The sequence below is a fragment of the Trachypithecus francoisi genome, unplaced genomic scaffold, assembly GCF_009764315.1.
Source record: "Trachypithecus francoisi isolate TF-2019V2 unplaced genomic scaffold, Tfra_2.0 Lachesis_group14, whole genome shotgun sequence".
Classification (NCBI taxonomy): Eukaryota; Metazoa; Chordata; class Mammalia; order Primates; family Cercopithecidae; genus Trachypithecus; species Trachypithecus francoisi.
Window position 1 is genome coordinate 49,990,244 of NW_022681459.1, and position 16,772 is coordinate 50,007,015.

General features: G+C 47.8%; 1 protein-coding gene and 1 pseudogene across 2 annotated transcripts in view; one reads left to right on the top strand and one right to left on the bottom strand.

Annotated features, from left to right (window-relative positions):
- Positions 1–8,060: 8,060 nt before the first annotated feature.
- Positions 8,061–9,406, top strand: LOC117096207 (annotated as a pseudogene). Its single transcript, XR_004442386.1, has one exon. The product of XR_004442386.1 is annotated as an uncharacterized LOC117096207 (transcript).
- MORC2 (MORC family CW-type zinc finger 2) overlaps positions 9,372–16,772 on the bottom strand; it is a 42,682-nt gene continuing 35,281 nt past the window's right edge. The window contains 6 exon segments of the mRNA XM_033233265.1: positions 9,372–9,631; positions 10,777–10,965; positions 15,608–15,701; positions 15,794–16,018; positions 16,138–16,279; positions 16,711–16,765. Coding sequence (XP_033089156.1) covers positions 9,563–9,631; positions 10,777–10,965; positions 15,608–15,701; positions 15,794–16,018; positions 16,138–16,279; positions 16,711–16,765 — 774 coding nt within the window. The 3' untranslated portion in view covers positions 9,372–9,562.

Consider the following 16,772-nt stretch of genomic DNA (forward strand, 5'->3'; position numbering starts at 1 on the left):
ATTAGCTGGGTGTGGTGGCACATGCCTGTAATCCCAGCTACTCAGGAGGCTGAGGCAGGAGAATCACTTGAACCCAGGAGGCAGAGGTTGCATTGAGCCAAGATCATGCCACTGTACTCCAGCCTGGGCAACAGAATAAGACTCTATCTCAAAAAATAATTAAAAAAAAAAAAAAAAAATCTAGGCCAGGCACAGTGGCTCAAGCCTGTAATCCCAGCACTTTGGGAGGCCGAGATGGGTGGATCATGAGGTCAGGAGATCGAGACCATCCTGGCTAACACGGTGAAACCCCGTCTCTACTAAAAAATACAAAAAACTAGCCAGGCAAGGTGGCGGGCACCTGTAGTCCCAGCTACTCGGGAGGCTGAGGCAGGAGAATGGCATGAATCCAGGAGGCGGAGCTTGCAGTGAGCTGAGATCGCGCCACTGCACTCCAGCCTGGGCAACAGAACGAGACTCTGTCTCAAAAAAAAAAAAAAAAATCTATACAGATGGTCCTCAACTTACAGTAAGGTTATGTTCCAATAAACCCATAAATCAAAAATATCATAAGTTAAAACTGCATTTCATACTCCTACTGAACATCATAGCTTAGCCTAGCCTACCTTAAATGAGCTCAGAACACTGACCTTAGCCTACAGTTGAGTAAAATCATCTAACACATAGCCTGTTTTTATAATAGAATGTTGAATATTGAACACTGTACATTATAGAGTATCAAATGTTTACTCTTGTGGCTGACAGCTGCAGCTTGCTGCCACTGCCTGGCACCACAATATCTTACAGAATATTGCTAGCCTGGAGAAATATGAAAATTCAAAATTCAAAGTGCGGCTTCTACTGGTTATTGCTTTCACAACATCATAAAGTCAAAACAAATCATAAGTCAAACCATCATTAAGGTAGGGACCATCTGTATATGAAAGAAAACTATAAAGGCTTTAGAAGATAATACAAAACATCTTCATGACCTCAGGATAGAGAAGTATTTCTTATTTTTGTTTTGTTTTTTGAGATGGAGTTTCACTCCTGTCTCCCAGGCTGGAGTGCAATGGTGCAATCTTGGCTCACCACAACCTCTACCTCCCAGGTTCAAGCAGTCCTTCTGCCTCAGCCTCCTGAGTAGCTGGATTACAGGCGCCCACTATCACGCCCGGCTAATTTTTGTATTTTTAGTGAGAACGGGGTTTCACCATGTTGGCCAGGCTGGCCTCAAACTCCTGACCTCAGGTGATCCGCCCACCTCAGCCTCCCAAAGTGCTGGGATTACAGGCGTGAGCCACCACACCCGGCCAAGAAGTATTTCTTAAACAAGTTATAATAAAACTATAAATAAAAGACTGATAAATTATAATTCTACATTTTTAATTAAGGACTCCTAGTCCTCAAAAAGACTCTGTAAAAAGAGAATAAAAAAGAAGGCATACCAGAGAACAGAAGAGATCTGCAACACAGATAACTTATAAAGAACTTGTCTCCAGAATATACAAAATTCAAATCAGAAAATGATAAAATAGAAAAATGGGCCCAAATCTTGAGCAAACGCTTCATCACAGAAACCTAAATGGTCAATAAGGCCAGGCACAATGGCTCACACCTGTAATCCCAGCACTTTGGGAGGCTGAGGCAAGTGGATCGCTTGTGTCCAGGAGTTAAAGACCAGCCAGGGCAACAGAGCAAAACCCTGTCTCTACTAAAAATACAAATATTAGCCAGACATTATGGCACATGAGCCAGGGTGACATAGCAAAACCCTGTCTCTACTAAAAATACAAAAATTAGCCAGGCATTGTGGCACATGCCTGTAGTCCTAACTACTTGGGAGACTGAGGCAAGAGGACTCCTTGAGCCCAGGAGGTGGAGGTTGCAGCGTGCTGTGATCGTGCCACTGCACTCCAGCCTGGGCGACAGAGCAAGACCCTGTCTCACAAAAAAAACAAAAACAAAAAAGACTTATAAAGACATAACTATTTCTTTTTAAAAATCAGTTAAAAGTAGTCCTAACCGGCCGGGTACAGTGACTCATGCCTGTAATCCCAGCACTTTGGGAGGCCGAGGTGGGTGGATCACGAGGTCAAGAGATAGAGACTATCCTGGCCAACATGTTGAAACCCTACCTCTATTAAAAATATAAAAATTAGCTGGGTGTGGTGGCACACACCTGTAGTCTCAGCTACTCAGGAGGCTGAGGCAGGAGAATCACTTGAACCCGAAAGGGTTCCATAAAACCAGTCTCTGGTACCAAAAATGTTGGGGACAGCTGTCCCAGGGAGAAAGTCCTGCATACATGCAACAGGAGACATAAACTAAACAATGCAGTTGCCAGTCTCAAAGGAATGCATTTAAAATTGTATTATGTTCAATTGCAGGTGTAATTCATTCATTTTCATTACTGTCTAGTATTCGGCAGTGATGTGGCAATCTAAATAACAAAGAGGCTCTCTAAAAGACAAGACATATATACATAAATTTGCAATGCTTTGTTCCCAAATAAGTATATTTTCTTTTGAGAACCTCTCTTTATTGTTATTTAGGTTAACAACCAGAATACTACACAGTAGTGAAAATGAATAAATTACAGTTACATCCAACAACATGGATGAGTTTCTGGAACACAATGTTGAAAAAAAAACAAAACTGCAAAACAATAAATAAAACGTTATGTCCATCTAAGTTCAAAAACAAAACAAAACAGTCAGGGCAAAATAAAACAGGAATACACAGAGCTCATACAAATATAATGAAGAGTAAAGAAACACTTATAAAATGAAACACTCTAAGAGTAATAAACACAATTCAGGATGATGGTGACCTTTGAGCAGGGGGACAAGGGGTCCAGGAAGGACACACAGGGATTTATAAAATAACGAACCAGGTGATGGTTGTTCGATGTATATTTTTTCTGCTTTACAATTCTTTTTTTTTTTTAATACAGTTTCTCACTCTGTCACCCAGGCTAGAGTACAGCGGCACGATCACAGCTCATTGCAGCCTCCACCTCCCGGGCTCAAGCGATTCTCCCACCTCAGCCTCAGCACAAACCCAGCTAATTTTTGTATTTAATGTAGAGACGACGTCTTGCTATGTTGCCCAGGCTCGTCTCGAACTCCTGGGCTCAAGCAATCTGCCCACCTTGACCTCCCACAGTGCTGGAATTACAGGCGTGAGCCACCGCGCCCGGCCACTTTACAAGTATTGTATACAGTATTCTTTCATAGCTACTCAATGTCTAATTGAAAAATAAAAACAGCAGCATAAAGGAGAAAACTATGTATTTTTTTAGAGAAGGTGTAAAGGCATTTGACAAAATCAGCCAGTTTCCAGCGGGCACAACTCACATTTCATTATGTGTGACTGGTGCCCCCTGGCGCCCGACTCAGGCAGGACTGGCAACTACCGGTGAGTCCCAGCAGCCCCAAGAGAAACTAAAGGAAACCCCAATATTTTCAAAGCCACTTGCTGAAATTCTCACTGCTCAACTCTCACATGTGGATTTCCACCCATATCAGAAACAAGCCTGGGATCATTACTCAACATTGTTTCAGAGGTTCTAACTAAAGCAAACTGACAAAATAAATTGGTATACCCTGCAAATTTGTATCTATAAAAAACAGGCTTATTAAAACTACCAGAATTCCTAAGATAGAAAGTGAATTATATTAAATATTAGCTTTTCTTCATATTAATAATCAGTGAGCTTGCAGATGGGAAAAAGTATTTCATCACAATAGACAAAAACCATAAAACACTTAGGAATAAATTTAACCAGAAAGTTATAGAACCCGTATAAAGAATTTATAAAATCTTATTGGAGGACCTAAAAGAAGTCTTGAGTAAATGGAAAGCCATTTTTTATCCTCTGGGGGAGGATTAATATCATAAAAATGTCAATGCTCCCAAAACTTACATTTAAATTTAATGCAATTATAATTTAAATCCCAATGGAACACTTTCTTTTAGGCAGGGATGGGAGAGAACTGGATAGTGCGATTAAATATTTCATGTGAGAGAATAAAGTCTAAGATTGGAAAATCATTTTTTAACAAGTGAGGGAGACTGATCTATTTAGATGCTGATGACGCCCAAATTTATAGTTCCAGCCAGAACCTCACCCCTCACATCACACTCACTTGTGCAACTGACCACAGATGTCTCCACTGGTGTCTAAGGGGCATCTCAAACGCAACAAGTCCACACCTGTTGGTTCATTTAATAAGAGGCTTATTTAATAAGTGGGGCTGGAATAAGTTAATTTCCACCTGGGGGCAGGGGACGCTTGACTCTTGTCTTACAGCTTATACAAAATATATTCCATAAGGACTACAGGTTGTCCAGTAAAAAATAAAAAATAAACATTGCAACAAAATGTAAGAGAATATCGGGGGAAGGGGAGAAGAGAGAAGGGGATGGATTTCCCTAAGCATGATAGGAATCCCCAAAATCTTAAAACATTTACCTTTCAACAAACACCATAAACCAAGCCAAGGACAAACGCATAGAAAACAGACTAATGTTAAGTCCAAGAGGCTTCAGGTGCTCGGCCTCAGGTCCAAAGGCAGGCACACCCTTCCCGGCAAAAAGGAAAAACACGCAGCTTCCTTTCCTAGTGTTCTTCCTTGCAAAGATAAAAGCGCCGACCTAAGGACATCTGTTCAACGAATGTTTTCCCTAGTGACTCCCCAAAAGTTGGAAAACAACCGGGGAGGAGATTTCATCTGCACTTTGACTTAATTAATGCTCAGCAGCTTGCAGGAAAAAAAAAATCCTCGCTTTTCTGCTTAGGGTGTGAGTGGGCCCTTGATCTTCTTGTAACTCCAGCTACTAGAGAGTCTGAGGCAGGAGAATTGCTTGAACCCTGGAGGCGGAGGATGCAGTGAGACGAGATGGCGCCACTGCACTCCATCCTAGGTGACAGAGCGAGACTGTCTCAAAAAAAAAAAAAAAAAAAAAAAGAATCCCTGGAAGCATTTACCTAAAAGATGCGAGGAAACCCCCAAAGGCCGCACGCACCTGCAGCAAACCCTGAGCGCCGCCGCAAGCTCGCGAGGCTTCCAAAGCGCATGCGCAGGTCACTGTGCACGTGCGGCGCGCCAGCAAAACCGCGCAGGCGTCGTGTCGCTTCCGTCTCAAGCGTGCGGCGGGGTTGGGGACGCCCTCCACAGTTCATAACCGTTGACTGGTTATGAACCGTTCATAACGGGCGTTCATAACCACGCCGTGTTAGACTGAGCATGACCAGTCTACAGACCCGCGAAGCCTCTACAGAGATGGCCAAGTGCTGGGTCCTGGCTGCGTCCTCTAGGCCAGGTGAGAATTTACAACCCACCCTCGGCCACGTGTTGTGCTGTGGTCGCTGATAATTAAGCATGAGGAACTCAAAAACTCTGAACCTTCTGACAGATTCCCCCTGCCCACTGCGGTGCGCCAAACCCAGCGGGACAGATTGGTTTACATGGTGGAGCATTGGGGAGGACCCAGAGCTTTCAATAAGGAAAGAAATGATGTGGGGAAGGGCAGTAAATCAAAGTAGGGGATTAGGCCGGGCGCGGTGGCTCCCAGCCCTTTGGGAGGCTGAGGCAGATGGATTTCAAGACCAGGAGTTCAAGACCAGCCTGGCCAACATGGCGAAACCCTGTCTCTACTAAAAATACGAAAATTAGCCAGGTGTGGTAGCGCACGCCTGTAATTCCAGCTACTAGAGAGTCTGAGGCAGGAGAATTGCTTAAACCCTGGAGGCTGAGGTTGCATTGAGGCGAGATGGCGCCACCGCACTCCAGCCTGGGTGACAGAGCGAGACTGTCTAAAAAAAAAAAAAGTAGGGGATTAGAGCTTGCCATGGCTTCCCCAGAAACCTGCAGTTACTGGGGCAGGAAGGGGCCTGGGAGAATCCCTGGAAGCATCTCAATAGAATCCAGAGGGGACAAGAAAAGAGGAGGGATAACGTCTGTCACATCCTTCCCTTCTTATTGATCCAAGTTTGCCCTAGTGGTGTGAACCCCCCTTACCTTTCAGGCCTTGGTGGGCAGCTGCTGACATGTCCAGAGCCCCAGGAAGTGCTGAAGGCACCTGCGGTTCAGGCTCCATGGAAGCCCAGCCCTCCTCCATCCTTCAGGGACACTGAAACTGGCCAAAAGGTTAGGCCATGAGGATAGCTGCTGAGTAAGCACTTTACCCCCACATCGGACAAGAGTAAGCAGCTGAAGGCCTACAGGTAGCAGGTAGGTGCCAGTGAATCTTGGAAGCAAAGATGTGGGGGTCAAGAACAGCAGGGAGCTTTGGGCCCCCATCCCAGCTTCAACCAGAGCAGCTCCAGGACTCCTGGCTTTCCATGTGGGCTTCTGGATAAATTTTAGGTAGGTAACAAGCCCTGAGGCTGAATAAGCTGGAAAGCCTCTGCCATCACCCAACTCCCTTATTTTAGAAGAGGAATGGAGAGCCAAAATGGGCAGTGACTTATCTGAGGCCTTGCCAGCTTGAAGAAAGAAGTGTCTGCTGAACCCGTCAGTGGCCCTGGTAAGGCCTGGTGCATTGCAAGTTACTGGATGAAAATGGTGACTGGCTGGGTGCAGTAGCTCATGCCTGTAATCCCAGCACTGGGAGGCCAAGGTGGGTGAATCACTTGAGGTCAGGAGTTTGAGACCAGCCTGGCCAATGTAGTGAAACCCTGTCTTTACCAAAAAATACAAAAATTAGCTGGGCATGGTGGTATGCACCTGTAGTCCCAGCTACTCAGGAGGCTGATGGGGGGAGAATTGCTTGAACCCAGGAGGTGAAGGTTGCAATGAGCTGAGATCATGCCACAGCACTCCAGACTGGGTGACAGTGCAAGAGTCCGTCTCAAAACAACAAAAAAATGGAAACAACCCCAAATGTCCATAAATAGGAGACAATATATCAACACATGAAATGCTCTGTGGTTCATGAGAATAAATAAGACACATATGGGTTATTCTGAAGCAGGTTCCACTACACTAAGCTATACTAAGTAGTTAACAGGCAGAAATGGAACAGAGTGGAAGTGTGTTCACTTAGGAGGGATACTCTCCAGGGAGAATTCAGGGATTGGGTGGGAGAAGGGAGCCTTGCTTTTCATGGTCCAGCCTTTTAGACGGTTTTAATGTTTACCATGTGCATGTGTCACTTAAAAATGAAACATCCTAGGCAAGGCATGGTGGCTCACACTGTAATCCCAGCACTTTAGGAGGCCGAGGCAGGTGGATCACTTGAGCTCAGGAGTTTGAGACCATCCTAAGCAACGTGATGAAACTCTACCAAAAATACAAAAAAAAAAAATTAGCCAGGCGTGATGGTGTGTGCCTGTGGTCCCAGCTACTTGGGAGGCTAAGGTGGGAGGATCACTTGAGCCTGAAAGGCAGACGTATCAATGAGCCAAGATCGTGCCACTGCACTCCAGCTTAGGTGACCAGGGTGAGACCCCCATCTCAAACAAAACACCCTAGTACCCACTCCTCTCGGTCCTTAAACACTAGCGTTGCTGCCCTTCACTTTCTTGCAGCCTTGTGCAAAGGACCTTTTCACCACAGATCAGCCAGACCATCTTCCTCCTCCCAAGTCATCGAAGAGTTCCAAGCTGGTCACCTGTCCCTTGATGTTCCCAGGAAACTGGCAAAGAGGACCCCTGCATTTTATCTTCCCATGGGGAGTGGCAGGATCTCTGCCTGGGAAACAGGCTGCATTCAGCACAACTGGTAGCATTAACAAAGCACAGTGGGCACATCTAGAAGTTGAAGCTAAAACATTCAAGAACTCCAGTCTGTTTCTGTGGGTGTTAAGGGGGTAAAGATAAAACAATGGAGGTGATGAGGAGGAATAACTTGAAGACCATTTAAAGCCACAGTGGTACAAAGAATGAAGAGAAGGAAGGTGCTGAATTTTAGAAGAAAACAGACCGAGTTCAGGAGTCTCACTAGTAGAAGTTTATAGTGTTGCATTTTGATTACATGTGTGTGAATTTTAAAAATTGATTACCCTCCAGTAAAAATGCAGAACCAACTTGCATTTGGATTAAAACATGAGGTTTGGGGACAAAAGTGGACCCCATGCTGCCTGAGATGAACAGAGACAGCAGGATGGCAGAGGAATCACCAGCTCAAGAAACCCCAAGACTTGGACAGTCTTCTAGCAGAAGAGGCCAGGGTCTCTCAGTGTACTACCCCAAACAGGCCTCTCCCAGAGAGGTAGTCTGGGAAGGCCCAAAACCCACCAGACACAGGCACATCCAGTGGGGAAAGACTTCCCATTCCAGTGTGGCCTGCATCCCTCACCTCTGCTTCCCAGTCTTCTGCTGGCCTTGGAGCACCAGGGTGGCCATTGCTGATCTGGGTTAGGGAGATGCCAGAAACACACCCAGGTTTGAACCACAAGTTGGTGGTACAAAGTCATAGTCCTTGTGCCTTCAGAAAACCCAGAGGCCCCAAATCCGAGTGGGAAGAGAGTTGGGAAAAACTGAACCAGATTCTTCCAATGGCCATTAAAGAGAAAATTCAGCAACCCTTGCCTTTGTCTTTGACCCTGAGAAGTTAAGGGACACAGATTGTGGCACTATGATGGGACATGGAGGGAAGGCATGGTGTGCTTCCTGCAGAGATGCCTCTGGAGTCCCTGTGGCCAGGGGACCTCACTGGCCCCCTCCTCAGGCACCTTGATGGGGCTCAGTGGGGCCCAGCCAAAGGGTAGAAGTAGAAAAACATCAATAGGCTGTCCAGATCAACTGGTACCATCCAGGGCCCTGCTGCACCCACACATGGAGGTCACTAGCTCAGCCCCAGGGGTTTTTTCACACCATGCTCCTTCCCTAAGGAGTCCTGTGGGGTTCCACACTCAGTGTGCTACCCAAATCAGAGATTCACCACAGATCTGTCTCCCCTTCAACCTGGACTCAAGTTACTGCGGTGAGAAACTCACTGTCCATGGTTAACTGAAGAAATCCCTCCTTCACAAAGAACCTGAGTGGTAGATGAGGTGGTTAGACAGGATCTTTTTCCCCCAAGCTGTCTGGACAACGCCACAGCCAGGACCAACTTTGACAGCTGCGAGAGAGAGCCCCTCCAATGTGGAACCTCCTACATAGCCCCCCTTTTGGGTCCCTGGATCTGAGCCCCCAGCAGGACCACCACTTGGGGGAAGTCTCCCTCCCATCCCTCAGATCCCCATGTTGTTCCTCCTCTAGGAGAAAAGTCAGCCCTGCCCCTGGAGCTTCTCTAAGATGGCACTGAACTCGCCGTTATCTTGAGGAGCCAGGAGCTGAAGTGACTCTGGCTTAGCAACCCAGTGTGGCCAAAGTGGAAAGGTTCTCTGTCCTTTGCAGTCACCGAAAAAGAAAAAAAGTATGGTCTCACAGGCACAGCATCTTCTTTTAAAAAATAAATATTTATAAACTTAAGGAGGAAGATTCAAAGAATCAGGGTATCTTTCCCTCCAAAAACACAAATGTCCCAGGTAAGTGAAACCAAGGTGCGACCACCAACCCATGAATGAAGCCCCCTCCCCCTGCAGCTACAGGGTTGAAGGGCAGGTGGGCAGGGGAGCTGCTCTCCCGCCTTCAGTCCCCCTTGGTGATGAGGTCCTCAATGTAGGCGTCCAGCTCATCATCTGTGTTGATGTCTATGTCCTGGAATAGAGCAGGGCAGGAGTCAACAGGGGGCCAGAAAGTGATTGGGGGGCCACCTTTACACCTTCTCTCAGCTTCTGGGACAGAGCCCAGAGTCCCCTCCCCCACCTCCCACCCCACCCTGGATGTCAGGCTTCTGTCCTGTCTTTATTCTCCCCTCCTCCATCTACTGTGCATGGATGATGCCCAGATCTCCTGTGCCCGCCCTGCCTCTACCCCATGTTCCCAGTTGTCTTAGATTTACGTTTCCCTCAGATCCTACAAATATGCCCACTTCTCTCCCTTCTCTCTGTCACTGTCCAAGGTCCAGGCCACCACTGTCTCAGACAGCTGTGGGAGCCTCCTCACAGGAGGCTCTGGTTCTAACTTTGACCCCTCCAGGCCTCCTCCAACCAACCAGGTAAGTGTCTTGAGACTGAAAACTGGATCATGCCACACCCCTCCAGTGATCTCCATTGTTCTCGGGATCAAATCCCACAACTTTCAAGCCCTGCCTCTGTTCCTACTGCCCCCAAGTCCCTGCTCAGGCCTCAAGTCCTGCTCTTCCTCCTTCTGCCTGGAATGCTCGTGTCACACTCTTTGCATGACTGGCTTCCAGTGTCTCCAAATGCCTAAGCCCCTGAACATTCTAGTCAAGTGGCCTCCCAACACTTTACTGTATCTCCTTAGGAACCACCATCAGTAATTCTGTCTCTTCCACCAAACTGGCAGGCTGTGAGAGCAGGAACCTTCCCTGGCTTGTCTTGTTCATTCTGTATCCACAGGACAGGCACAGAGCAGGCCCTCATGCTTACTGTCTGGATGAAGGACCAACAAGCTAAGGGGCACTCCCCACTTCTGGGCTACCCAATCCCATCTGGGCATCATGTGGAAAAGAACTTCATTTTTATGGCTTGGAGGGTTCTCAAACCAGGCTGTACCTCAGAATGTCTAAAGGGAAAAAGCCTGGTTCTATGGGTCTGGCTGGGCTGAGGCCCAGGCAGCCACACCATCTCAAGCTCTCCTGCCAGGGTGCTATGCAGCCAGGGTGGGAACCACAGATTCCTGTGAGTGGACAGATTCTTGTGAGAACAGGAACAGGTCCCAGGCCCCCCTCCCTGAGAGACCAGGTGGTCCAGCTGCAACAGGAAGGCTGCCGGGCTCACCTCCTGCACCTTTTGCAGGAGTGCCACGATGTTGGTCCTCAGCTTCTGCAGCTTCTCCTCCGTCTCGCGGAGTTTCCTCTCGGAGGTACGCAGGCTTTCCTCGGAGGCCTTGGCCCGGGAGTCAGCACGGCTCTGGTAGGAATTGCACAGGTTTTGGAGCCCTACTTCATATTGCTTGAAGTACTCTTTCTGTTGGGAGCACAGCAAGAGGGAGGGTACATAAGGGGCTGTCACAAGGAAGAAGACAATTAGCACACAGGTGAAGCACTCAGCACAGTGCTCTGGCAGACAGCAGGCCATAAGGACACATGAGGGGTGATTCTTATCATTCCAAGTGGCAAAAAAGGATGACAGAATCACTCTTCCATGCTCAATCATAACCTGTTTGACTTCAGTACAGCCCTTTTAGCCATCCACTTCCAAGACATACCCAACAATGTCAGCACTCACGTCAGTTCTCTTTTCACCTACCAACTAATAGCAGATATCTCCAGCTCTGTGGAGCAGTATATACTTCTGCAGCATCAGAGCTTTTTACTATTTTCCCTAAGTACCTGAAACCTCCAGCGGGTGAGGTAGGAAACAAGCAGTTTTTCTAGTGGCTTTTCAAATTTGTAAAAGGGAGCAGAATACTTATTTTAAATGAAATGTTACATGGAATCTCAGTGTGAAAAACAATGTAAGTAGTACCTCTTTAGGTTCAATTTATTTTCCAAGTTCAAATTTATAACATGACTTACTCGTAAATCACTAAGAATGATGAGGCCACTGTGATGAACACACACGCCTCAACCAGCAGGTGCTAGCTGGCTACTGCAGTCTTATCAACTCTGGTGTTTACTTCTGTAAAGATGCATGAGCTGCCCAGCCTAGAGAGGCTTCTAGATGCCATTTTTTAAAACTGTTACTGGCAAGTATTGAACCGTGTCATTCACCTTATCCTACTAAAACCAAGATAGCAAGAGAAACTTCTACACAAAACAGTAATTGCCTTGGCAGCACAAAATAAATGCTGGAGCAATCCCCAAAGTATTAAAATTCAGTATACAACATCTTGAAAGCAGACATGGTTTGTAGTAATTTTTCTTAATTATTTTGAGGTAATTGTAGATTCACATATAATTGTTACATTAGTTTTTTTGCAAAATGATACTTGAATCTAATATTGCAGGGCTCCTGAGGCTCTATGGAACTCCTGATGAATACAGTATAAAGGACATAACTGACAAGGACATAATGAACAGCAGACTTTGTTTTATCCCTGATGCTAAAAAAAATAGTTTGAGTGATGGCCGCGTGCGGTGGCTTATGCCTGTAATCCCAGCACTTTGGAAGGCCGAGGCGGGCAGATCATGAGGTCAGGAGATAGAGACCATCCTGGCTAACACGATGAAACCCCATCTCTACTAAAAATACAAAAAAATAGCAGGGCGTGGTGGCAGGCGCCTGTAGTCCCAGCTACTTGGGAGGCTGAGGCAGGAAAATGGCATGAACCCAGGAGGTGGAGCTGGCAGTGAGCCAAGATTGTGCCACTGCACTCTAGCCCAGGTGACAGAGCAAGACTCCATCTCAAAAAAAAAAAAAAAAAAAAACTTTGAGTGGTTGTAGACATTACAAGACATACTTTGAGTGGTTGTAACATTTGAGTTAGCAGAACAAAGGTGATCCACTGGTATTATAGCTCCTTGTACAAAAAAAAGCTAATATACTTTTTTTTTTCTTTTGAGACAGTCTCGCTCTGTCGTCCAGGCTGGAGTGCAGTGGCGTGATCTCGGCTTACTGCAGCCTCCGCCTCCCGCGTCCGCGCTATTCTCCTGCCTCAGCCTCCCGAGTAGCTGGGACTATAGGCACCCGCCACCATGCCCGGCTTTTTTTTTTTTTTTTTTTTTTTTGTATTTTTAGTAGAGACGGGGTTTCACCGTGTTTGCCAGGATGGTCTCAATCTCCTGACCTTGTGATCCGCCTGCCTCGGCCTCCCAAAGTGCTGGGATTACAGGCGTGAGCCACTTCACCCGGCCTAATATACTTTTTTTTTTGACAGTCTCACTCTGTCACCCAGGCTGGAGTCCAGTGGCACAATTTCAGCTTACTGCAACCTCTGCCTTTCCCCAGGTTCAAGCGATTTTCATGCCCCGGCCTCCCAAGTAGCTAGGATTACAGGCGTGTGCCACAATATCTGGCTAATATTTTTTGTATGTTGTAGTAGAGATGGGGTTTCACCATATTGGCCAGGCTGGTCTCAAACTCCTGGCCTCAAGTGATCCACCTTCCTCAGCCTCCCAAAGTGCTGGGATTACAGACCTGAGCCTCCACACCCAGCCTAATATATACTATTTTTAGACACTCATGCAGACTTTGTTTTGGACCCAGGCATTCAAGCCCACTGCAGAGATCCTGCTACACCTAGGCTCTACTCTGAGTTTGGCAATAACTTTAAGCCAAAATCAACAAATCTGACAAGAAGATGCCAGGCCAACCTAGCCACCCTATTAGCTGCTAGTTCCTCCTAGGATTTGTAGAGAGCACCTGCAGCCTAAACAAGGACAAAAGTTGAAGCGTGGATCTTTCTGTGAAGCAGCTGTGATTTCCGTACCTTCTAGCTCCCTCACTGCTGAGCACCACCCCTTCATATCTTGCCAGGAGAGCAAGGCAGCATCGTGAACAGAGCCAGTCCTAAGAAGTACCTGGGTTCGGCCGGGCGCGGTGGCTCAAGCCTGTAATCCCAGCACTTTGGGAGGCCGAGGCGGGCGGATCATGAGGTCAGGAGATCGGGACCCTCCTGGCTAACACGGTGAAACCCCATCTCTACTAAAAATACAAAAAAAAACTAGCTGGGCGCGGTGGCGGGCGCCTGTAGTCCCAGCTACTCGGAGGCTGAGGCGGGAGAATGGCGGGAACCCGGGAGGCGGAGCTTGCAGTGAGCGGAGATCGCACCACTGCACTACAGCCCAGGCGACACAGCGAGACTCCGTCTCAAAAAAAAAAAAAAAAAAGAAGTACCTGGGTTCAAATCTGGGGTCTGTCACTGACCAACAGACTCTTTACTGAGCCTTAGTTTCTTCAACTCCCGCTTCATTTCACATTTTAAAAAGTAGAATAAAGACAAACACCATGTTTTTATCTCTGGCAAACTTTATCAAGCACACAACTGCCCCATGAGGACCCGACATGTTGAATATACTAATCCTAATCCTGCAGTTTCCATTCCAGTTGTCTTTTTTCTAGAACCTCTTTCCTAGAAAACTTAGCTATTCCTATCATAGAAAAATCATCCCACTTCATGTGGACAATTCCCAGAGCCCCATCTCCAGCCCTGACCTCCCCCTCCCTCCAAGTGCCAGTCCCTGATTTCCACCTGTACACTGCACATTACCAGAAACATAGTGAGGGCACTTCTGGCGCTACACAAACCTCCACTCGTCACCTTCGTTGCACTTACCCATTTTTCTCTCCTAGTTAATAGCTTTGTCATCAACCTCCAGTTCCCACAGGCCTGAGTCACTTGCCTACAATCCATGATCAGTCTGCTGACGACTTCTGACACAGCCCTTTCACCCCCAAGCCCACTGCCACCACACTGGCTCCTGTTCCCATTCCCTCACCTCTGACCTTTTACATAGGACCAGCGTCCTCGCCCCTGCATCTCCCATCCACCCATTCTACCCAAACTACTCTCTTAGGGGCAGGAGCAGCAGACTACAGCCCCTGGGCCGAATCAACCTGCCAACTGTTGTTGTAAATAAAGCTTTACTGGAACACAGGACATCCGTTCCTTTACATATTGTCTGTGGCTGCTTTCATGCTATAATGGCAGAGTTGCCACAGAGACTGTATAGCCTGTGAACCTGAAATTACTTGCCAACTGGCCCTCTACAGAAAAAATGTGTTGACCGCTGCCCTAGATATGGTTTCGATGACAATTCCTTCAGCTCAAAACTTTTGTAGGCTCTTCTCTTCATACAGAGTTTAAGCCAGTATGACAGACTGGGGATTCAAGACCCATCATATCCTGGCTTTCAGGCCCCTCTACCCTAAATGCTCACCACACAGCCTGCTACCCTAACCCCACCCCCAGAGCCTTTGCTCTCAGAAGTCCCCACCTCAAACGCTCCTTTTCACTTACACAGGCAGGCACTTGGCAAAATGCACATTTTCTTCCAACTCAGTTGCTCTCTCTGCCCCATAGGCCACCACGGCCTTCCATAGCCTTTCTATCCACTTTCTCAGCACTCATTGCTCCTGCCCTCATGTCCAGCTACCTGGTAACAACTCAGTCTCTACTGAGTCTTGAGCCACTTGAAGCAAGACTCTCTTTTGCTGCTCACTATGAGGTCCAGCAGACACCTGCTTGGGCAAGGCACCCCTTCAGCATTTGCTGGGTTAAGTAAGACCCAGTGCTTATGTCCAAACATCACAAGCTTCTCTGTACCTCCTTCTGAGTGTCAAGTTCTATGCACTTTGAGCCTCAGCTCTTCACTGTTGCCTGGGACAGGTTTACTCCCTCTGCTAGGGCAGAAGAAACGGGGTATGCTTGTCATAAAACGTCAAACTACACCTGCTATCCCTAAGGGATGACTCAACTCCTAGCACCTGTGGTGGGAAGGGGCTGGCTTTCTGCACACCCGAGTCATATCCTGCTAAGCCAATTTTTTCCCCACATCATAAAGTCTCTTCTTCTTTCAGCAGAAGAGAGGCTGGCTGAGATGGAGCACACAGCTGAGAGCTAGCAACTGCACCACGCATAACAATCACAATCACAACAGTTACAACAAATCCAGGGGCAGGGGTGGGGCAATGAAGAGTGTGGAATCGAAGTTCAGGCCAGACTCACCAGAGGGAAAGATATTAGCTCATCTGAATTCATAGCACTCAGCTGCTTCTTGGAGATGGGGAAACTTGGAGGCAGGAAGTACCGTAAACAATTCCTGAAGAAGGCAGGGACAGTAATTCAGAATGGCATGGAGCAGGCAGAGAGCTGCTGCTTGCCCTGGGGTGGGAAGACAAAAGACACATGTACCGGAGGATCTGGACGAGCAGGTCAATGGTCTCATGATTGGTGCTCAGGGCAGTGGTGTCAGGCTCAATGCGGAGGCATTCGGAAGTGGAGGGCTCTGCCATGGCTATGGCCTGTTGGGCCACAGGGCCCGCCTCCTCCTCCCCGCCCTCCTGCTGCGTGTCAAGGCTCTGATGTTCTGGAGAAGGGGGCTTCATCAGCCGCACATCCTCACTGCCTTTCTCCACCCTGTGGAAGACACATAGTTTATGTCACGTCTGACCCGGGTTCCCAGGATGGGCTGCTGACAGGGAGGCCGGGGATACCTCCTTCGAGGAACCACTGCTCCTCCCTGATTGGGACATTACCAGCGGTCTCTTGGTGTCGTGTCTGTGGGCACGTAGTCAAACTTCACCTTCCACCGCACCACATGCTTGCCCACCTCCACGGCTGTGACACGGCCCGTGTACCACTCCCTGTTCACACGCACCTCCACGTGCAGCCCTTTATCTGACAATGTAGACAGAGGTGCGAGTCAGAAAACTAGCCTAGAGTCCCTCACTTGGCCTGGGCCACATTGAGAAAGGCAGTTCCCAGGGTTTGGAGGACAGGAACACTTAGGTGCTTGCCCCCAATATACCAGGGACACAGAAACCAGGGACCAGCCACCATGGTCTCCTTCCCCATCCGTCATGAGGGTGCCAAAGAGCAGAAGAATGATTGCCAGGAGTGAACACCAAGGAATTAGTGTTAAAAATAACCACAAAGGGGTGATCCCTTTAGAATTCTGCTTAGGATTTGACTTGGATCCACTGCTGCACAAGAGCCCAGACCCAGGAAAGACTCCATGAGCCTCTGGTAAACTGCTGCTGGTAAGGGGCTCCACTTCCACTCCCACTCCCACCCCCGCCACAGGCTGCTAGGTCACTCCCCCAGCTCACCTTTCTGAGCTCTCTTGAGGTCAGCCGAGTCCTCTTCCCCAGCACTGTCTGAGAGCTGTGTG